Source organism: Drosophila nasuta, chromosome X (assembly GCF_023558535.2).
Source record: "Drosophila nasuta strain 15112-1781.00 chromosome X, ASM2355853v1, whole genome shotgun sequence".
In the NCBI taxonomy this organism is placed as follows: domain Eukaryota; kingdom Metazoa; phylum Arthropoda; class Insecta; order Diptera; family Drosophilidae; genus Drosophila; species Drosophila nasuta.
Genome location: NC_083459.1, coordinates 10,534,166 through 10,558,744, shown reverse-complemented (window position 1 = coordinate 10,558,744; position 24,579 = coordinate 10,534,166). Strand labels below are relative to the sequence as shown.

General features: G+C 41.8%; 1 protein-coding gene across 1 annotated transcript in view; it reads left to right on the top strand.

Annotated features, from left to right (window-relative positions):
- LOC132795767 (pneumococcal serine-rich repeat protein) overlaps positions 1-24,579 on the top strand; it is a 69,155-nt gene that overhangs the window by 9,067 nt on the left and 35,509 nt on the right. Inside the window, 1 exon segment of the mRNA XM_060806646.1 lies at positions 23,250-24,285. Coding sequence (XP_060662629.1) covers positions 24,121-24,285 — 165 coding nt within the window. The 5' untranslated portion in view covers positions 23,250-24,120.

Here is a 24,579-nt window from a genome sequence, read left to right as displayed (position 1 = left end):
CAACCGGAGTCGGGATAACGCTGGGCATCTACAGAGAAGATGCTCAAGTGTTTCCTTAACCCCGGGTTCGTTGCATTTCCTGCACTGATCACTGTTCGTGATGCCCATCTTTACAGCATGGACAGCTGACATACAGTGGCCAGTTAAAATGCCTAGCATTAGCCTGCAGTCTTTCCTTGAAAGCTGCATGACGAATTTGGTTAAGTTTTTGTTAGTAGAGGCACACATCAGCCTTGCAGTTTTGCACGAGTTGGCATTACGCCAGCTCGCGTCCCACTGAAGTCTAGAGCGCACCTCAATTTCACTGCCTAGAGTTCGCAGGGATATCGGAACATTGCACATGTTGCCAACATCGAGCCCCACTCCCTCTTTGGCGAGAGTGTCTGCGATCTCGTTGCCATCGATGCCCTGGTGGCTTGGGATCCAATAGATTCGCACGACCGCAGATGCGTTCAGCGACTCTATTGCTCTTCTGCTGTCCAGGACAACTTTGGACTTGACCACATCAGAGTGCATTGATCTTATTGCAGCCTGGCTGTCAACAAAGATGTTAATAGAGGTGTGATCACGCTGAAAACCCCGAGCCAATTCGGCAGCCTTGCCAATGGCAAAAACTTCCGCCTGGAAGATGCTGCAATGGTCTGGGAGTTTATAGGATTGTTTGGAGACCGGGTCCGGGCAGTATACGGCCGCTCCGACACCATCATCCATCTTCGAACCGTCGGTGAAGAGGTTGAGGGCTTCGGGAATGCATAACCCTTCCCGCCAGCACTCCGGTTCCAAGAATATAGTGTTAATATGGTCAGTACTGGTAAGGGGATAGTATAGTCCAAGTCTCTACTAGTCTCCCTACCAATGGCGCTGTGACCATAGCCTAGCAGACCCAAATTGCCAGTAGCGGCAATCCGTAGGGACGATTTTGCGGCTATGGATTGCGCGTATAGGTGTAATGGTTCCACACCAGCTATTACCTCGAGGGCTTTAGTTGGCGTCGACCTGAGAGCGCCTGTGATACACAGTAGCGCTTGACGCTGTGTCCTTTCCATGATGGATAGGTACGTCCTTTTTTCAGTGGCCTGCCACCACACTAGAACACCGTAGGTGAGGATAGGGCGAACAACTGAGATGTATATCCACCGCATTAGATTAGAGAGAGGCCCCAAGTGCAACTAAGCATCTTCTTCGCCATGTACAAGGCTCCGGTGGCCTTCTTCACCCTTTCTAACACATTGAGCTTCCATGTCAGTTTGCTGTCCAGGACCACACCTAGGTATTTTACTGCTAGGCTCGGCTTTAGCAAAGTGCAGCCTATTTTTGGGACCACGCAGGTACCTTATACCTCTTCGTGAAGAGGATAAGGTCCGTTTTATCCGCGTTAATGCTGAGCCCGGCTGATTCGGCCCATGCTTTAACTTCCTGCAAAGTAAGTTCCATTACGGAACTAAGGGTGGTTGGGCATTTCCCAGTTATCAAAATGCTTATGTCGTCAGCATAGGCAATTAACTTGGGGCCCGTCTAGTAAATTTTAGAAGTAGGCTATTTACGACCAAATTCCAAAGGAGAGGCGAGAGAACCCCACCCTGGGGAGTGCCACCTCGCACTACCTTTGTAATGGCCGCATCGCCCCACGTAGCCACCACCCGCCTGTCACAAAGAAGGCGGTTGACCCATCTGTGGATCGCTGGTGCCGTGTTAATTGAGGTAAGGCCCTTCATAATAGCATCAGTGGTGACGTTATTGAAGGCGCCTGAAATGTCAAGAAATGCACCCAAGGCATATTCTTTATAGTGGTCCGCTTTTTATATGGAGGCTACTAGAGCATGGAGAGCAGTCTCAATGGACTTGCCCTTTGTATACGCATGCTGATTTGGGGACAACAGATGCATTGAGTTGCTTCTGATGTGCAAATCAAGTAGCTTTTCCAATGTTTTAGCAGGAAAGAGGTTAGGCTGATAGGCCGAAAGTCATTTGGGACCACATGACTGCATTTGCCCGCCTTGGGCAGGAAAATGACTTTCGAGGTCCTCCAAAGAGTGGGGATATGACCCCATGCAAGGCACGCCGAATAGATACCCGATAGCCACGGAACAATCGTGGGCTTGCTGGCTTGCAGCATTGCTGGCGAAAGTCCATCGAGACCGGGCGACCTGACCTTCGCAAAGGAGTTGATAGCCCAAATTATTTTGTTATCTGTAATTAGACTGGCAGGGAGTCTCATAACTGGGAGACTAGGAAAGAGCTGCCAGTCACTATTCTCTATTCCAATACATCCTGGAATGAGTTGAGAGCAGTGCTTCAAGAGTTTCAGCACTGCTCTCCGTCCACGCTCCATCGCCCGACTTGAGCAGACTAGGACTGGAAGCCTGCTTGGACAGCAGCTTCCTCAGTCTGGAGGTGTCTTTGATGTTATCCAGGTCCGAGCAGAAGGTTCTCCATGAAGACCTTTTGATGATCGGATCATCTTCTTGTACGACTTCAGGAGAGACCTATACTCGTCCCAGACATATTCGTTGTCCGCCTTCTTAGCAAGTTGAAACATGCTAGTAAGCTCTCCACGTAGCGATGAGAGATCTGGGTTCCACCAGGGTGGCTTCGATCTTCTCGTCGGTCTTGAGAGTCTACAAGATTGGCGAAACGCTGAAAGTAGTCCTGCAGAAAGGACATTGACATTAGTTTCTAGGTCCTGCACCGAGTTGATGTTACCCGGCGAACCAAGAGACTTGGAAACAAGGCTAGAGAATTTCGCCCAGTTCGTGTTACGGGGATTTCTGAACGGCTGAGCCGCAGGTACCCTGTTAAAAGGAATGGTAAATTGAATGTACTTATGGTCCGAGAAGGAGGGTCTGTCCAGGACCCTCCACTCTTCAACATTGGTACACTCAGTTGAAATCGTTAAGTCCAGCACATTACTGGAGGTGGGACCTACATAGGTAGATACCTCACCCCTGTTGGCTAGTCTAAGCTTATGGTTAAGGATAAAATCAAGAACTGACTCACCCCTGTCGTTGATGTCGGGACTTCCCCAGACGCTATGGTGGGCGTTGGCGTCCGTTCCGATAATAATATGCTTATTGGAGGAGCAGACCATGTCCACCAGCCTCCGCAGCTCGTCAGGTGGAGCCGGCTTGTCGTGGGCCATATAACAGGATGCCAGCAGCAAACATCCTTCACGGCTCTCCAGCACCACCACGGTTAGATCGTCGTTGCTGTAATTAGGTAGTAGATGAGCTTTTAGCCCCTTCTTTACAAGGATGGCAGTTCTCGATCTGCTTACCAATGTCGGGACGTATAAATCATAGTTGGGCGACTTCAGTCCAGCCACCGTGTTGCCCGACGCTATCCACGGTTCTTGGACCAAAGCCGCGTAGGCGGACACTTCCTCCAGGGCAAGGAGTAGCTCCGCCGAAGCCGTTTTGGATTTATGGAGGTTGAGTTGCAGCACACTCATTAGAGGTTAGCAAACTCGCGGGGGGGCCCGTCTCCATGGACAGTTCCTCCCCACCTCCTCCGTCTTGTCAGTCAGGCTGAGGTGCTGGGTGGCGTCGGTCACGCTCTCGAGACCGAGATCTGCCTCAACCTCCCCAGACCTCAGCGTGTGTGTGTCCTTGTCGTTCGGATGACGTTTCTTGAGGCGAAGGTACACGCTCCCTAAGCCCCACGCCATCTTCCCATTGCGTTTGTATAGCAGATCCTCGGCCTCCTTGTTGATCTGAATGATCACGTGCTGCCCACCACTGGGTAAAGGTTCATCAACCTTCAGCACGGACCAATCACTCGTCGGTATGGCCGGGTTCTGCTTTTAAGCAGCTGAAGCGCCCGCTCTCCTGGACAACTATTGGGAAAAGGACTTTCGCCTTCGGCATGGACGGAATATTATTCCTGTCCACCACGTCCAGCTTGGCCCCTCCCACAGCCCGTCCAGTTTGGGTACGGTCGCTTGCAGCCACTGCAATGTTGGGTCGTCCTTGCATGTCAGGATCTTGACACCATTCAGCCAGCCAGTGCCTTCGAATGTAGGCATTGGACTGTCTGGGACATTCTCCATCCTGACAAACAGTGCGTCGACCAGCTTACTATGGGTCAACCGCCACCGCTCTGCAGACATTTTCCCGTTAGGGTCCCTCTGTCTATGAGAGCAACGGCGAGATGCCGCCTGGCAGTTTCAGCAACCGTTGCTCTCTGTTTCGTCCTGTTCGAGTCCGTGTTGGTGGAGCCAGGTGCTCGCAGCTTCTTGCTCACTGGAGCCCCTTGCTTGGGACTCTCAGCGGACCGTTGGCGCTTGCTTGCCATGGACTCCACCTTGTTGTTGGCAGGGCCGGTAGAACCGGTCTGCACTTTATTGTCTTTTGGAAGGGGGCTAAGTTGGTTTTCCCGCATCCACGTGTTGGCCCAGGCAAGCCTCTCCTGGTCCTTGACGGACAGGTTAGCTACGCCACTAAGCCTTGCGTGAATACGGGTCGCCGCCCTATTTTGGCCTTCTCCTTCAGCCCCCGTGCCCCGCTGCGCAACCTTGGAGGTGCTGGCGATAGGCAGGGGTGACTGAAGAGGAAGACGTTCCCCTCCACCGTAGAAGTTGGCGCAGCGCTCTTTTGGTCCGTGTCGGTTAAGACCACAGCACCCGCGCGCACCAACCTCGAATTTTTGGTGGCAGTGTTGTTACAACTGATACGGCCTGCTCCCGCCGCCTCAGAGGTGTGACCGCTGGCGACACGCAGAGAGGATCTCTCCCCCCCGTGCCCGCCGGTGGTAGCAGTCACGCCTTCCACCGACGTTTGGGCTGACATCCCAGCCCGAGTTGAATAGTTTAAAGAGTCCATTCCGAGACCATAGTTGGCTAATTTTGTTCTTGGGAGCCCCCCATAGCGTTTTCAGTCTGACCGCCAGACACCTCGTACCATGGATTCTGCTACTTATCTTCAGGCAGATGCCCGAAAGATAAGGAACAGAGTCCTCAGCTAGGATCTGCAGTTCCTGAAATATCGACGTATAGTAGAGATCTGCTACCCGTTGACACTGAGGTAATACAGATCCTACCCAGCCAGCACCCTCGGGGAGGGTTCAGCAGAGGATTTTTGCCAGCCACTGAGGTTTAATAAAATCAAAACAATGTCAAAGAGGTATTATCATTAAAATATACTTACAAAAATACTAAATACTACTACTTACAAAAAAATACTAAATTACAACAAATTAGTAGTCCAAAAGTACCAAAAGCAGTATTTTATATACTGAAATATACCAAATATAACCTTCAGTATATTTGTTTATTTTTATACCCGCTACCCATAGGATAGAAGGGTATTATAACTTTGTGCCGGCAGGAAATGTATGTAACAGGTAGAAGGAGGCATCTCCGACCCTATAAAGTATATATATTCTTGATCAGCGTCAACAGCCTAGACGATATAGCCATGTCCGTCTGTCCGTCTGTCCGTATGAACACCTAGATCTCAGAGACTATAAGAGATAGAGCTATAATTTTTTTTCGACAGGATTTGTTCAAGTTTGTTTCAAATGTTTGCCACGCCCACTTCCGCCCCCGCAAATCAAAAAAAATCGAATAACAAGTGTAATTTTAAAGCTAGAGCTACGAATTTTGGTATATACAATAATTATTGTAGTAGTTATGATTCCTGAAAATTTGGTTGCGATCAGATTGTGGAAGTTATTAAAGAAATACTTTTGTATGGGCAAAAACGCCTACTTACTAGGGTCTGAGTTGCTTTGGCCGACAATCTGGCACATTGTGCCGTTTATGGTATATTTTGAATGGTGTACTATATCGATATACCAAACATACCATTTGGTATATTTTTAGTATTTTTTTAGTATTTTCGGTATATTTTGAAAATGATACCGCGATATTTTGCCTTTATTAAAAATGGGTTGCGGGTATTTCACAGTCGAGCACACTCGACTGTAGCTTTCTTACTTGTTGATATGCTACTTTAGTATATTTTACGAATAATAAGTTGTTCCTACTGAATAAATACTTTTCCCATCATAATTATTGAGGAAGGTTTTGCCTTACTATAGAAGTAAGTTAAAACATACTATACAAATATACCGAAAAAATACTAATACACAAAATTAACATACCGAAAAATACTGAAATATACCAAACGCCATGGTTTCTACAATGATAGACATGCTTCAGTATATATTTTTTTTAGTATTTTGTGGTATACTTATTTGGTATATTTTAGTGTTCGGTTGTTGTAAAAGTAGGCTTATATACTTCACATATCAAATATGCGATTCGTACAAATCTAGGGACAAAGAAATCGAATCGAATAAGGTGAAAAGTGTTTGTAAAATGCGAATCGAAGCTTTAATATCCTCTAGGATATCCCGTAATCTTTCGCTCATGCTGCAGATAGTTTGTCAACTCATTTCGATAACTGAAATTTATCGAGAGGAATTGAAAGCAACAGCGCTGGGCCTTAAATAACAATACGAGACGAGTGCGAGACGATGCCTTCCAACTTGTTGTGCGACGCCACACACACACACACACACACACACACACACAAAGGAGACGCAGAAAGAGAGAGAGAGTAAGACTAAGAAGAGATGATGAGGACGAGTAATCGCACATTGAGCTGTGACACCGATAGCGAGTGAGCCAGCGAACGAACGAGCGAGCAAGCGAGCGAGCTCTGTAATCCACTTTATCATTTGGATGAGCTCTGCTCTGCACTCCTCAAACTTAACTGAACTGAACTCGACTCAACTTAACTCTCTGCTTTACTATGATGATGATGTTTTCTTGGGAGGAAGAGGAGGATGAGGAGGGGAATTCAAGGAAAGGCGACGAGGGTTATTTGCACGTTTCGGCCCGTTTCCGAGTGGCAGCGCTGTGCAACCGCGTGTGGCACCACCGCGTGTGGCAGCGTGGCACAACGTAACTCATTTGCCACGTTGCTTTATTGCCATCTTTATTTGCCATTGGCCGTTGCCGCTGTCGTTGCCGCCGTACGTGCCTATTAGCTGGAACGTGTTTCATTTCTCTGCCTTCTGACTTCTTCTCAGCCCTCTGCTCTCTGTCCTCTGTCCTCTAGCCTCTAGCATCGTTGCAACTCGTTGGACCTGATGCCACGACTCCTAGAGTGTGCCCAAATGAGCATGCCAATGGTCTTGTAATTCTCAACTGATTCTGATTAGTGTGTGCTCTTGAAAACGTAACGCACAACACACACACAATATAGTACAATGAGTTCTCGAGTATCTCAGCGATATGCTTGTAAGTTCTCATTTCGATTCGATTCGATACGATTTCGATTTCGATTTCGTTTCATTTCATCTCGTTTAGTTGAAATCAGGTTCGCATTGATGCATTGAGCTCTTTCTTTCTCTCTTCCCGTGTCGCTCGCTATCTCTCTCTCTCTCAGCTACATTAATAACACATTTTCATTTTCCTCTGCAATTTTACGCTTCAACATCTTTCCATCTCGTTTTATTTTTCACTTATGAAACTTGTTAATTTTGCACTTTGGGGCACAATTTGGTTTTCCCTTTCAATTTCTGAACCTTTTTATTATGCCTCAACTCTATTAAAAATGTGCAAAAGGGTTTTATAAATAGCCAGTCAACGGCCTCTCTTTAACACTGAGCTCAACAAAGTGAATTTATTCGTGGTGTGCATCACATTCTTCTTTATTTTTCCCCCAATTTTTGTCTGCGTTTGTAAACGATTATTTTTAGCCAAGTTTGGAATGTTGGTCTCTTTATGCTAGCTGGCGGCAGATTAATTTGCTTTTTAATTGAGGAAGTCATTGCTCCTTTTATGTGCAATCCAATTAAAACTAATTTTAAATTATATTCTAGTGTTTTTTAATATTAAATATAATTCCATTATACTATAGATGAAAGAGAATCCATAATTAAATATCAGAATTTATTACAATTGCCGAAAATCATTTTCTCAATAAATAAATAGATGTATTTTAAAATTAAAATCAAATGTAAGACATCGATTTTTAATGGGGAATTAAAACAAATTTCAAATTATATTCAAATTATATTCTTGCGCTTTTTAATATCAAATATAATTTCATTAAACTTTCAATGCAACAAAATCATAAATATATATGCTTATCTAAAGCAAATATAAAATTAATCTATCTATCTATAGAGGAATCTAATTAAATTTGGCATATTGATATAGTACTACATTTAAAATATACCATTGAGTGCAAAATATACTAAATTGTCAGCCAAAGTAACTGAAATTCGTAGTAAGTAGACATTTTTCACATACAAAAGTATTTCTTAAATATCTTCTACAATTTTTATCTCGTTAATTGGATATTTAAGAAGTATAATTAAATACGAGACATGATATTAAGAATTTAATTAAATTTAGTCAATAAATACAAAATGTAGACAATTACTGATTACAAGTCAAAAATACATGATAGGGGTATTTGTATGAAGTTCAAATAAAATACAAATATTTACTGACTTAACTTAAATATCGATTGTATAACATTAAATCAATATTTTGATTTCATTTTAGATATTTCTATTTACTTGCATTTAGTTATTTGCGAAGGAAGCATATGATGAATATGTTTCGTTTATTTTTTTTATTTGGGTATCTCGAAGATACTTTGTTGGTTGCCTTCTAGGTTGATTTTGGAATAAGTGAATCAATTGGGACGCCAGCGAATCAATCAAATTTCCATTTTTCTATCCCTTTTCTGCTGTTGCTGCCGAACATTTTTGGTGAATTTTCATTTAATTATGAGCCTCAACGGCAAATTGATTGTACTCGCATCGAATGAGGGGGAGGAAATACTTGACAACTACTTGGCTACCCCTTTTCTTTTCTTTCTTTCTTTTTTTTTTTTTTTTGTTGTATCTTCTTGTTGGCCTGCAATCAATCACATTGATTTTGGTCGCCCGGAACTGAAACCGGTTATCAGCTGGACCCAAAATGAAAGGGCGCAAATAAAATAACACAAAAAAAAAAAAAAATGAAAAGATGAAAAAAATAATAAATAAATGTACATATACATGCAGAAAATTGCCAACTTGTCTTGTCTAAGTATAAGTATACTGTGTTTCCATATTGTGAAACTGCCTCCCACACACACACACACACGTACACACATACACAAAAAAGTAGGCGCATATTAAAGTCATGGTAAATGCACACTTGGGACTGCGCTCGACATCGTCTCAGACTCCGTCTCCGTCTCCGATGCTGTCTCTCTCCTCCTCCGCCTTAGTCGCTTCATTCAACTCCATTTCAGTCCCCACATCTCCTTCTCTGTTTCGGTCTACGCCTTCGTCTCGCTTGCCATCTACACTGAAAAAAATACTAAGCTAGAATCGAATCATGTCAGTAAGATATAGTCGAGTGTGTTCGATTGTTAGATACCCTCTTCCCATTTTGAATAAGAGCAAAACAGTGTCATATTATTCTTAAAATATATCATATCATACCTAAATATACCAAAGGCTATATTTGGCATATTGATATAATACTACTTTCAAAATACACTATAGACTATAAGACCATAGTATTTTTTTTATAACTTCTTTCATGAATCAAAAATACTGTAGGTGTGACATAAATTTGACTAATTTGATCTGATCGGGTTTTAACATTCATCGGAAAACTAGACCATATCATTAAAAATAAGAAATCCTAGCAAATATTATTATAAGACTAGATTTAGGCTACAATAGATTAGGTTACGATCTGAAATAAATACAAATTTAAAAAATAGTTAAATATATTTAATATAAACATAAATATAATAATATAAATATGCATAATTCTCTGCCGAAATTACAGCGAAAAACACATAAACTGAAACAATTTTAATAATAAGTAAAGGTTATTCTTTTATAGCTCTAGCTTAGCGCTATATTTAGAGCTAAGATTTATTTTAGGATCGTTTTTCTGTTCTCTGATAAATATATAAGTCCGTTAATTGTTTATAAAAATATACAAATAATTCCAAAATCATTCTTAATAAAGAGCAAATCAAGAGCTATAAGATTAATCTTTATTAAAAAAAAAAAGAAAATGTTTTTTTTTAATTTAGATGACAATAACCTATATATGTATATATACATATAATATATGTATAATAAATCAATATTTTTAATGTGGTCTGAACAGAGTACGATTTATTTTTTTATTAATAGGAACTTGATCGTACGCACTTTGGAGATTAAAATTCATAGTATCAAGATACAAAATCATGATTTAATAACTTATTGTTTTTCTCAGTGTACTTCTTGCTCATCTGCGTTTGGGACTTCTGTTTCTGCTCCTACTCCTGCTTCATGCTCAACTCTGTCTCGGTTCCTTTGGCTTTTTGCGTGCGTCGGACATGAGGCATGTCAAATAGTTGTCAATTATTTTTATTACAATTTCCCTTTTGTGTATGTGAGTGTGTGTGTGTGTGCATGTGTGTGTGTGTGTCTTGACTTGACTTTTTATGCTCTGAACGCCGCCCAACTCCAGCTGTGCTTTGCAACTTGCGGCAGCCCCAACTTTTCGGTTTTTTTTTGTTGGTTGTATTTTTTAAATTTATTATTTGGCTGCGCGCGTCCTTTGTTGATTGCGCTGTGCGTTGTCCTTGCGCCTTGTGCTTGAGTTCGTGCTGAGTTCAGGCATTGGCTTAATTGGCATTCAGCACTGCAATTGTATGTGTCTGTGTGTGTGTGTCTGTGTGAGTGTGTATTTTTTATAATTTTGCCATTTCTTTGCGCCTCACATTGCATACACATTTGGCACTTTTCTTTTTTTATGTTGTTGTTGATGCTGCTTTCATTCGCATTGTGCGCCGCTCTTCCTGTCATTCGCGTAATTGTATGACTGTATGCGTGAGTGTGTGTGTGTGTGTGTGTGTGTGTTAGAGTGCGTGCGTGTGTGTGTGTGCCATTTCAAGCGGCTGAGACTGCGAAGCGCGTTACCTTTTTGTTGGCAGCCTTAACAACAAAATTCAAATCCAGCGGAAGTAATTTGACGCACACGCGAAAGGGGGAAGGGCCACGCCTCTTGCCTCTTGCTCCGTGACCCCCTTCAGCCACTCGACATCTGTAATGCTTTACACAAAAAGAGGCAGCCAAGCAGCAGCAGCAGCAACAGCAGCTGAAGCTGAAGCTGAAGCTCCAAGTGCCGACCGAGTCCACGTTCATCATTTTGAATGGGAATTGACAGGCAGCGAATGCCAACTGTTGGCACTCGGAACTGACGAATTGAGGAACTGCGGAACTGAGCAGCAGCTGCTGCTGCATGGGATGCTGCCAATTATGTGCGTGCCACGCTGCCAGCTGCTAAGTGCCACACACACACACATACATATATAGAGAAAGGTTCACATATGTTCGCGCATTTCGTGCTGCATACTTTCAGGCGTCGTTCAGATTTTATTTGCCTCAATTAAATATTTCAGCTAATTAGCCTACACTTTGCACACACTCACACTCACAGTCGCCGTCGCAGTCGCTGTTGATTGATGTAAACCGTTAAATAATTATGTCAGTCCAGCACTCATTCAGTCAGTAAGTCACTCAGTCAGTAAGTCAGTCAGTCAGTCGGTGTCTGAAATGCAAATCTCTTCGCACTCTCTCACACAAAAGGCACAAAAACGCGGCGTCGTTTTGCAAATGAGGCGTGTGGGCTACGCATTTTTTACAAATTCCATTCGAATGGCAGACAAATACCGTCTCTTCTGCTGCTGCCGCCTTTGAGTGGGTGATTTGCTGATTTGTGTTGACTTTTGTAGGCGCGCGCGCTCAATGCTCAAATGATTCGATTGAAATTTGATGAATACAAAACGCACGAGTGAGTGTTATTCACAATCTCATTATCACATTCGCATTTGCCAGCTCAAGAATGTCATTGATTACACCAGCTGTTTTCTTTTCTCTCTCCCTTCTCCCTTCTCGCTTTTCTCTTTTAATGAATATTCCAAGTACACGCTTACATATTTAATGCGATGAATTGCTCATCGATTGCATATCGATAAAATATGCAAGTACTTCAAATGCTAACACCGAGAGGAGGCGATGAAAACTTTAAAGAGAATACGAGACGATTATTTGAATTTAATTGATAGCTCAACGATTCGTGTTTGTTAAACTTAACTGTTGCTTGGCCATTTCGCAGAAAAATCATTACCAATAGATTCAATTTCAATGACAGAAATATATACTGATTGTAATTCAATTTAATTATGGTAAAGTTTGAAAAGTTTAAACTTATATTTAGTATGTAAACTAAGTTGACAGGTATATGTATTATCATTCTAGTCAAGTTGTTCGTATTGACTCTATAATCGAAAATAAAAAAAAAAAAAAATGGGATTGTATTCCTAATCGAAAGCGGTTGAATCTTTGCAACCAATGAACTTCGCACTTAGATAAACAGTTTGTTTAAAAATATTGTTTGCTTACCTCAGTACACATTTATGTTATTTAATTTAAGTAATTGAAGCAACTTAGTATCAAACAAGTTCAGCAGCAAAGTTATGCGACTACTTGCATAGTTTGTTGCAGTTCACACTTCGCTTTTCTCCAAACGACTTTGAAGGCATTCAATCAGAGCATAATCGAATAATCGAGCTAAAAAATGAACCTCAATTGATTGCGCTCAGCGCAATCTTAATTGTGACTTCTGGTCATTACTCAGCCGAGTGCAGTTACCTGCAGCTTGGCAGCTGCTTGGTGTTATCGCTTAATGCTGTGAAGGCTCAGGCTGAAGCAAAAGATAATTTAAATAAATTTAAGTCGCCTGCTGCAAGCGGCGATTGCATTAGTTTGCCGTCGTCTGATGAGGAAAATTGTGTTCGCCAAAAGCAAAGGCAACAGCAAAGGCAACAGCAAAGGCAACAGCAACTTGCAGCTCGCAACTGGCAACGAGCAGCCATTAATTTTCATTGCCGCTCGTTGCCGTTGCCGTTGCCGTCGCCGTCGCCATTAAAATACTTTTCAATTTTTCAAAAGGGGGCACGAAATTTCTGACATTGAAAAATTATCCGGGCAAGGGATAGAACGGACAGACTGACAGACGAACAGACTGACGACATGCACCACGTGGAATAAATAGGAGCTGTGCAGAAAAAAGGGAAAAACAAATAAGAGAAAAATATAAATGTTGAGTGAAAAACAATATGCCAAAGCGGCGACTGCGGCCTCGAACTGGATCTGCAAATTACTGCTGCTGCTGCTGCTGCTGTGATACTCTGTGAAATTGCGATACTTACTCGACGTCCTAATGAGGGGGTCAAAAAGTGCCAAAGAGCTGCCCGACCCGATGATAGGTAAATAAAACCAAAACACAATCAGCCCTAGGCTATCGGCTATCGGAGAAAATCGCAGCTGTTTGAGATGCTGTGGAATTGCTGCTGCTCCTCTCTTTCGGTTCGTTGTCACCCCTTTTCAAGAGTGTGAGAGAGAGAGAGTGGGGAGGAAGGGTGAGGGACAACGGCTGTGTTACATTTCCATCAAATGGATGGCAAACTTGTGCTGCGCTGCGTTGCGTTGCGCTCAATTCAATTATTCAGCAAACTAGAAAACTTTAATGGATGCGCTCGATGAATCGAGTGTACTGAACCTGAGGACTGGGAGCAACTCATTTTCATTTTCATTTTCACGTTTCACGTTTTCAAATGCGAAGCGAAAGACAAAAGGCTTGACGTGGTTTATGCATAATTTCACAACTGCCAACTTGACCTATATCTTTATACCCGCTACCCATAGCGTAGAAGGGTATTATAACTTTGTGCCTGCACGAAATGTTTGTAAAAGGCAGGCGGTACTAGGAGTATGTATATTTTTGACCTGTCTGTCCGTCCGTCTGTATGAACACCTAGATCTCAGAGACTATAAGAGATGGAGATATAATTTTCAGCAGCACTTGTTATGTTTACAAGCAGATCCAGTTTCTTTCAAATTTTTGCCACGCCCACGCCCAGTGCAATTTTAAAGCTAACTACTACTAACTATGGGTCTTAGTTGCTTTGGCCGACAATCTGGTATATTTTGCATTCTATTGTATATGTTGAATGTAGTATTATATCAAATATACCAAGTATAACGTTTGGCATATTTTAATATTTTTACGGTATTTTAATTTGGTATATTGTACAACTGTGCGGTATAATTTTAAAAATATACCAAATTAAAATTCCGCAATACGTCTGAATTATACCAAAGGCTATATTTAGTATATTAATATTACGCATTAAAAATATAACATAGAGTTTTGCTGTTATTCAAATTAGGTAGCGGGTATGTCACAGTCGAGCACACTACACTGTCGCTTTCTTACTTGTTCATATTTCACATTTTGCGCTGCAATTGAAGCGGATTTGATGAGCAAAACTTTTGTGATTTGCTTGAATAATGCACAAAATTCGAGCTGATTGTTAAAGATGTGCTTGATGTGGTTTTATGCTTCTGACTACAATTGAAATAACAATCCATTAAATAGCCGACATGCATAATATTACGTATACGCACAGTTTGAGGTTGATTTCCTGTTGTTCTTCTGCCAATTGCACAGCAATTTATTAAGTCGAAATTCATTCTTTGGTTTTTCATGTTTTCGTGCATCACTAGCAACAAACTGCAAATATTACGTATACGCATTGCTGACCATGCACTGTGCAGCTGTGGTTTTTCTTCATTTATTCGCAACTAATAATCTCGTCAAGCTGTCGAATATTCAATTACACAGCATTTTGGCAGATTTGTAACTTAATTGATTATTAAACACATTAAGTATACGCCTGGCTATGCAGTTGATATTAAGTATACGACCAGTGTGTGTCTCTCTCCTTTGAAGCGCTATTCACTTTGCAGTTGCAGGCCATATTCCAGGGTAGCTTTAATGCAGCGATTTATCTCTCGTTGGCGGCATTAAGTATACGTCTGGTGTGGTTAGCAGCACTCAAGCAACGTCAGTAGCCAATTGGCCATAAACATTCCATTGGCATCCTTTGGGAAGCAGACACCCACAGCCACACACATACGTGCAACAAAGAAGTTCAGAGGAGGCACTTAAAGCGACAGAGCCACAGGAGTGCCATCCATCCGATGGAATCCTTGAGGCAGCAAGTCAAAGCCGCAAGCCGCAAATCGAAGCGGAAAATGCATTAAAAATTCAAACGCCTTTTTCTCACTCTCTCTTTCTCGCTCTCTGAAATGAGAAGCGCGTTGATACTGAAGTAATGTGACGCGGGACACATCATGCATCATCATGTTGCTGCATGCAGCAAAGCGAATCGAAGCTGAAACCGAAACAGAAAGAGGAACAGAAAGAGAATGAGAAAGAGAATGAGAAACCGAAACTGAAACTGAAACGAAAGACAAGCGATTTCCCAAGAGTTCACTTTATTTTCGGAGATGATAATAATTGTATTGTGCTCCGTTAGGTTACGCCTGCCTGACTGCCTCTTGTCCTGGTCTATCCTGTGTCCTATGTCCTGTGTCTGCCTGGGCTGAAGGATGTGCAACGCCTTGGGATCATGTAATTGCATTAATCTTTGCTCCACACGCTGGCAAAAACAGTTTTTTAATTGAATTTACCCATGTGGATGCTATTCACTTATTTGCATGCAAATGGGGTTGAAGAGAGACAGCGAAAGAGAGAGCATAAGAGAGAAAGAGAGCAAGAGAGCAAGAGAGAGCGACCCTTTGAGAGCACATAAATCAACCTCAACTCAGCTGTAGCTAAGCATTACTCAAAGCAATTCACTTCGATTCGATACGCAACACACGAAACAAAAGGCGTCAAAACAGTTGCGAAATCCAAGCATCCAAAAGCATCGCATAACATTAAATAGGATATAGCGGGGATATTGTATAGTAGACGGGTTGGCACATTTTATTTATCACTTGCTTTGTAAGAAAATGAATCTATTTGAAACACATTTTGGGAAATTCGCATAAAAGTCAAAGTCTTATTAATAGTCTGTTGAGCAAGCTTTCAATAAAGAATGAAATGCAATAAGTAAATAGAAAAGTGAAAAAAAAATGCCGAGCAAATAATAAATAATAATGACAATAAATCGAAATAAATATAAATACACTTTATACACAAATTTGAAGTTGCAATCTTAATTTTATAAAAAAAGCAAAGTTCGAACTGAAAACTGCTCCGTTCAGAGTTTATTGCCCAGGCAAAGCCGATGCGCTAGTCAAAGAAAGCACAACATTTATTTTATGGCTGCATTACAGATTTGATGACAAAATCATAACATGGCTGCGTCTCCGTCCCCCCTCCGCAGCTCGTGACCCGGCGACAAAAAGAGCATTAAAGATATATAGCTTTCGAAATAAACGTATAAATGCGAGATCGTAGGCCAAGGCGATTGCGATTGCGAATCTCTTTTGCCCAAAAGCCTTTTTCAAGTGCCAAAATTGATTACGCGCGGAAGCAAAGCGAAAGCGAGGGAGAGAGAGAGAGAGACAGAGCAAGAGGGCGGCTTATGCGGCGTATGAGCGATTTGGCTTGAGGACTTCCGCTTGCAAAGCAATTGATACAAAATCATGGCCACAATTTGTGCAAATTGCTTTATCGTCGAGCACTGAAAGTGAAAGTGAAAGTGGCAGGGAGAGTGAAAGTGAAAGTGGAAGCCTGGGCCCAAAAAGCGCTGACGAAAAATGTTGTCATGTTTATGCATGAGCATCAGCAGCATCAGTGTTCTCTTCCACCTTCGTCCTTCCTCTGCACCCTCACTTATTAGCCGAGCAACTCTTGGGGTATGCTCGACTAGCTTTGCATTTGATGCGAGGTATTTGCGTATCGTGCATACTTTCGCTACACCTTTTTTGTGCTGTCCGCGACTTTTGATATTGTATAAAACGGTTTGTTGATGCTGCTGCCGTTGTTGCTGTTGGCTGGCAGCTTCTGTTTGTGGTTGACTGGTTGAGTAACCCGGCATCAGGCATCAGGCATCAGGCATCAGCAAAAACCATCAGTCGACTTGTCCTTGTTGTTGTCCATTCCCTGGCCCTGGGCTCATGCAAATGACGCTCCTAATTTATGCTGCGGTTCGGTTACACATTTCCATGGAGCTCACTTGGGAGCAGACAGACAGACGAACAGCAGGACGGACAGACGGACGGAAAGACTGTGGGAACTGCGGGCAGCTGCTGCTTGACCTACTGCGGCATTTGGAATCACTTAAGTCGTTCCACATGCACGAGTCAACATTTGGCTAAGCTTCGGGATCTCGCATGTCCGTCTACTCTAGTGTGTGTGTGTGTGTGTTGTAGTTGTGGTTGTAGTCTCAATTCATCTTAGGCTTCGTCTTAGGCTCATCATATTCATAACTCAAGCGATGCCCTGACAGGCATTGGAATTCATGTAGACGACAATGCGACAAACACAAAGCCATCGCACAATTGAACCAGAGAAGACAACTAGACAAGGGTAACAGCAGCAGCAGCAGCAGTCGAGGCATCAGCTCGAAACAGGCTACTTAGTGGCCGAAGCGTTTGACATAATCGCTGATGAGGGATTGCTTCTATTCCCCTAGCAAAGGGAAATCAGAAAGAAAACAAGTAAGAAAGCTACTGTCGAGTATGCTCGACTATGAGATACTCGCTACCCATTTTGAATAAAAGCAAAACAGTGCGGTATTTATTTTAAAATATACTTTGTTAATATACCAGAAAAATGCTAAAAATGTATGCAAAATTCCAATTTAGGTATATTTCTATAGTACTGCATTCAAAATATACCGTACGCTGTGAAATATACCAAATGGTCAGCCAAAGCTAGTAAGACTCGTATTAAATAGGAGTTTTCTCCCATATTAAAGTATTTCTTAAATAACTTTGACAATTTTTATCCAAATTTTTGAGATTTTAATTATAGTGATTATTCTATGTTCCAAAAATCGACTCTAGCTTCAAAATTACGTTTGTTATTCGATTTTTATCGATTTGTGAGTGAGGTAGTGGGCGTGGCAAAATTGTAAAAAACAAACTTGAAAATGATATCTCTATCTCTAATAGTCTAATAGATCTAGGTATTCATATGAACGGACGAACAGAGGAAGGGACCGACGGACACAGCTATATCGTCTCATCTGTTGACACTGATCAAGAATATATACAGGCACAAAGTTATAATCCCCTTCTACCCTATGGGTAGCGGGTATAAAAACACAGAGGACTGTCACAAAAAAAGCAGCAAAATGAACATCGAATACGCTTGCTGCAGTATCAAAGGCAGTAAATTAAATATAAATACAAAATATTGTGCAATATTCAGTAAAAAATTGGTTTTCATAAAATAAATTATAGTTCAACAAATTTTACAAAAAATCAAGAGAAGAGCGTGTTAGTTAAGCAAAATATTGAGCTGAATTTTGGAAACACAAATTTATAATATAAATGCAAAATATGCTGCAATATTCAGTTAAAAAAATAATTGCCAAAAATGATTTTTAATGGAACAATTTTTAGTTCAACGAATTTAAGAAATGAGGTGAAAAACTTTCCACTTAAGCAAAATATTGAGCTGAACTGTATGCGAATTGACAATTACTTTGTAGAGTATGTTGATAAACTGCTTAACCTGGATTTTATAATACAAATCTGTTAAGCAGTTGTAAGAAGTGCTTTAGGAGTAGCTAAGAAACAAAGACAAAGGCATCAACTTAATGTCTGTGGGCACAGCAAAGACAAGAGATTATTTTATGGCAACGTAAATTGTGGCAACAAAAATTCAATGCAGAAAATAATTAATCTTGTATTAAATTTTTGATAAATTTTCGAAAATGTGTTAAGACCAAAAACTTTTTTCGAAAAGCTGAAAGGTGAAATGAAAGTATTTTGTGCATTTAATCCAAGAAAAGCCAGAAAAGTTTTGTTAGATCCCCGAAAATGAATTCAGTTCATGGCAACTTCGAGTATGTCGAAGAAATGTTTTAAAGTTTTTAAGGGGGGCTGCCACCTTGCTTGGATTTGCATAAGCCCATCTGGCAACGCTGCATAAATCAGTCGCAACTTATCGATGCCAATTATCGATTGGAAATTGATTATCGCCAAGCAAACTGACCTCAATAACTGTGCAAAACAGAAACATAAAAAAAAGAAGAAATGCGAGTTCAAAGTTATTTTGGAAAATCAATTCATGAGGCATGCCGCATGCCGCATGCTGCGTGCTGCTTGCTGCCGCATGTGTCTTAGGGGGATTCGATTTTAATGAGCCCATTTGAGGGCAAGCTTAACGTAATTTCTAACGTTTAATAAGCAAGCCGCAGGCAAGTTTGAATAGACTTATTAGTTGAGCAAATCAAGTGTCGTGCCCCAAGGGGGTGTGGCCAAGCTATTGGTCAGCTGATGAGGCCGATTAGCAGCGTCTGCTTGCCACTTGCCGCTTGCCACTCGCTGTGGACTGCCCAGCGCTCTAATTAACCGCAATCTCGGCGAGAGTGTCGTACTGGGAATTGCGCATACGCCGCGTGCGCCGGCACTTACAACATTTTCGGTCCACGATTGCAATATGATGATAAGTTTTTTTTTTTGTTGTTTCTCTTTCTTTCTTTTTTTTTGTCGCTCATTGTGTCAGTGAAGTGAAGTGAAGAGGAGAGGTGAGGAGTAGAGAGGAGAGGCGAGGAGAGGCGAGGCGCAGCCCCAACGACTTTGACAAGTGGTTACCATTTTTTAATGTCGCATTTTGTGGCCACGCAACGAGCGGAGGCACCGAAGAGGTTTTACTGGCCAATGAAGCGTAAATTTTGAAATTGAAATCATGAGTAGCAGAAGAGCAGAAATTGAACTGCTGCGAGGGGAGCCAAACGTTGCCTGCTGCTGCCTGACTGTTTATCTGCCACGTTGCCGACTGTCGTTGGATGCTTCATTGAGTTTTATGTATACAAGCAGCAACAACACAACACAACACAGCACAGCACAACACAGCACGAAAAAAGTAAAAGAAAACAGGAGGAGAACGAAGGAAAGTAGCAAGAAAAATAAAATAAAATAAACTGAAGCGAAATACCAAAAGAGCCAAAGTGTGCGGATGCTTACTATGTCAATAACTGTGCACTCTCCGAGTATATATGTATAGTATATTTAGTATATATATATACTGTATAAGCTGAGAGAGAGAGAGAGAGCGAGGCATAAACTCGTGCTCATCAAGTCATCGTTGTCGAGTAACCTGGTCGACCGTGGCCAAAACTCATAAAACTTGTAGCGGCGACCGCTTGGCCTAAGCCGTTTAAGCGGCTGGTCACAAAGTGTTAAGTCTGCTGCTGCCTCTGCAGCCTTCGCCCTCCCCTCCGCATCCCTGACCTTCCATCCTCCTTTGAATGCTTTATAATTACATTTTATGTGCGCCAACGTTGTCCGCATACTCTCGTTATATATGTATACAATATACGATATTGTATAGCATTTTGTGTGCAGACCAACAGGTGTAGCTGAAGCTGTTCTCCTTTGTTTGCCTGGCCCAGCAGCAGCTTATTTAGTTTCGAGTTTTATTGAATGTCGGTGCGTATACGTAATGGATTTTCGTTTTGTAATTGCTGTGCGAGTTTTATGTGCGCCTTACCGCCTCTTTAATAGCAGCAGCAGCATCATCCTTAGGCCGCTTTTAAGCCTTCACTCTGAACACTCGGTCTTATGTCAATGCGCATAAATCAAACAAAACGAACGAACGAACGAAACAAAGACAAAAAAAAATACAACAAACAAATACAAAACCGAAATGAAAGTAAAAATGTTGATCCTAATCTTATCTAGCGGCAGAGCGACATGTTTACAGGTTGCCCAGCAGCGATTTGCTTCCTTTACTTATTTTAATAAATTTTTGGACTTTTGGCCGAAGCTACGTGTCTCGCTCTATCTGCAACTCGAAACACGCAGAACGAGAAACGAAAGACGAAAGATAACCGTAATAAATCTCGATGTCTGCTTAACAAATGTGAAATGTGTTGGGCATAAAATGAAAGGCATGTTATGAATGCGGCTTACAATTTTCCAGTTTACATTTTGCCAATCCCACGCTGCTTGTTTCTGTTTCTAATCCCCTTCCCCAGCCTCTTCTTATACACGGCCTTCTCCCTCTGTGTGTGTGTGTGTGTGTGTGTCTGTGGGGAAGCTGATTGAGCTGAATGGCTGATTGTTTTGAATGGTAATCGGATTGATAATCACTGATGCAGTTAGCTCCATTGTTAACACTGTTGCCCTCTTTGAGTGCTTTTGCTTTCCTATTCTCTAAACTTGTTGATTCGCATTCAATACAATTTGATTGGCTTTCGATTATTTGATTGAACGCTCTGTGCTCCTCTAGGGATAGTGTGAAATTAGTTCAATTGCTCAATAACTTTTGATCGTTGCTAATTGCAATATATATATATATATATATTTTTTTTTAAATGTATCTTTTAAAAATAAATCACACGTAGATTGGAGTAAATCACCCAGCTTGTTTAATGTTTGATTGGTTGATTGACTCAGTGGTTGATACAAATTTTGGAAACTAGCATCTTCAATCGCATAACTTTTTCACTCATCTCGAATACCAAAGCTTTTATGCTGTGTGATTGACAGTGATTGGTATACATAATATTATACATGATTTTATGTTACGTGATTGATGGTGATTGATGTATACACATACTACACAATTTCGCAATAATTTTGTTGCAGCACCTTATAATGATGATAGTATGATTGACAGTGATACAGAAAGAAAGCAATTTGATAGCAAATTAAATATATTATGATTCTATTAAATACTTTTGTGAACTTATAATATATGGTCTGATGCAGTTGCTTTCATACCAAATTCTTTGCTAAAGAAATGATTGACGTGCCGAATAATCATATATAATATTGTTGCGGAACATATGATTGACGTACTGATTGACGTGCTAATGATTGATAATACATAATATTATTGTAGACGATGTAATGCAGTGCGATTCGCAGTGATTGCTAAAGGATGCAATGTAATTCCACAGGAAATTCATTTAAAGGAATTACAGGATTAAAAGCTTTGCAAAGCTCATAAAATATTGTCTAATACAGCTGTTTCAACTTTTATTTCTTTGCCCAGGAAACGATTGATTGATTGACCATACATAATATTAATGCAGTAAATGTAATGCTGCGTGATTGACAATGATTGATAAGCAATTGTACGATTGCTTGATTGCTAACAAATGATTAACGAATTGATTGATAATTCATAATGTTTTGCTATTTTAATCAGTCTGCCAACTACTCAATTTAATGACCTGGATTGATGATTGATGAGTATCTTAATTGAACTCTATGCAAATTGTTGAATCGTTGACTCAGTGATTTCTTGTCGCTCAATTAACTGCTGAATATGTAATACTCTACTGACCTGGCAAGTGATTGAAGCGCACAAGGTGAAGCAGCAGGTGTTGATTGATGCGGTTAATTGTGGCGTGATTGATGTGCGATGCTAAAATATGCGTGTAATAATTAAGCGGATTAATAGATGATGCATGCGGGTGTTTGACATTGGTTAAAGTCATTAAGCAGCTATAATTGGTATTGTGGCCAAATGATTGATTGCCTAATTGACTGCGCAACTTGGCAAGAGACAATTAAGTGCTGCATTTACTACATTCATCCAGTCATTCAGCCAGTTAGCCATTCATTCATTCAGTCGTTTAGCCATTGACTAATTTGTGAATTTGGGTTTGTGTTCAATTGCACACAAATCAATTTGGCAGCAAAAGTTTCACCAACTTTGCTATAAATATGTCAGCACAAACACAAACACAAGCGACACACACACACTGGCGCACGTACACATGAACACACACACACACACACGCACACATACACCTATGTAGATAAATAGAAGCTCCACACAGTCTGCGCTTCAGCATGGGGCATTATTTAATTGGACCAAAGTTGCGTATTCAACTGCATATTTATGATCATTTCGGGGAATGTGCTGCCACCGTGTTTGTGTATGTATGTGTGTGTTGCCATTATATTAATTTAAATGGGCAACACTTCAGCATAATTGAGATAGATGTGCGAGTTTTGCTCTCGCTGCCTTAAAACTTGCTCCTCTTCCTGTTTCGACTGTGTTTCTCTCTGTCTCTCTCTCTCGCTCCTTCTTACTCCCTTGTTGTTTGTGTGTGTGTGTGTGTGTGTGTTTTATGAGTTGAGCGTTTTGATAATTGTCTGTTGTGTAGCGTATAGTGAAGCTGCTCGACAGCTGAATTAATATAAACTTTCAACTAAACTGTTTTTAAACGCTTTTTCTGCCGCAGGCGACAACAATAGCAAGAACAACAAAGCGCAGCAGCGGCATCAACTTGTAACTAAAGTGACATGAGGCCTTAACAATAATAACAACAACAACAACAGCAACAACAGCAGTAGAAGCAACAACAACAACAACAACTGTAGAGCACTAAAAACCCAAATTACAAACAATTAAAAACGAGCACAACGCAAGAATCCTCAAAGGCGCTCGAAATAATAACATAGGGCTACAGACACGCCCACACACACACACACACACTCATACATCCAGACATACATCAACAGCAGCAGCAACAAAAGGTGACGGCACAGCTACAACAACAGCAACAACAGCAACATTTATGGCCACCTAAAAACTGAACAGCGGCCGCAGTCAGGCCCAGAAGTAGAAGAAGAAGAAGACCGACAGAGAGACAACATCAGCAGCAGGAGCAGCAGCCCCCCGTCCGTCCCCCTGCCACGCCTCTGCTGAGGGGGGCCCACAGCAGCTGCAGCAGCTTCAACTCCAGCAGCGTCTCACATCAGCAGCAGCAACAGCAGCAGCGACAGCAACAACAAAGGCAACGCAAACAAAGCGGCAATAAAAAAGTGCGCATTGTTTTTGCCATTGTCATTCAACTGCCTACACACACACACTACCCACACACACACACATATACACACACATTGGCTGCTGGAACGGTGTCAACACTGCCGTCGTCATCAAACGCCTCTGGGCACTCAATTAAGCCCCAATTCAAAAACGTTGAAAGCGACAGCTTGCCACGCCCACCACGCCCACGCCACCACTGAGTGAGAGAGCGGGAGAGAGAGAGAGAGAGAGAGAGCGAAACATCGAAGGGGCGCCCGTGGTGGCCGCTTTGAGTTGATGTGACAATGAAACTGAGCGTCAGCGCGTATCGGGCGCATGCATCCGCACACAAGAAGATCCTCTCCAGCGGCTATCATTCCCAGCTCAATTACGGCAGCACTGGCGCCGCCGCAGCATCCTCCTCCTCATCGTCGGCAGCAGCGGCGGCCACTGCAACGGGCCTATATACGGTGAGTACAACTCCTGTTCCAGTTCCTGCTCCTGCTCCAGCCTATCGCTCACTACTTTTGGCCCCTAACCTGAGCCACCTTCATTCGAGTCGTCGTGCTCGTAGCCTGTGTTTATCCCATCACCACCAAATGCCGCTTGTTGTGTGAAGCACTTTCTCCATTAGCCGTTGACCATCTCAGTGCTCATAGTCTCTATTGTCTATTGTCTTCTACTATACATAAACATACATAAATACGCTGGAGTCAGGCTCCATTAGGAAGCATCACATGTCTCTGCAGGATCACACGACAGCT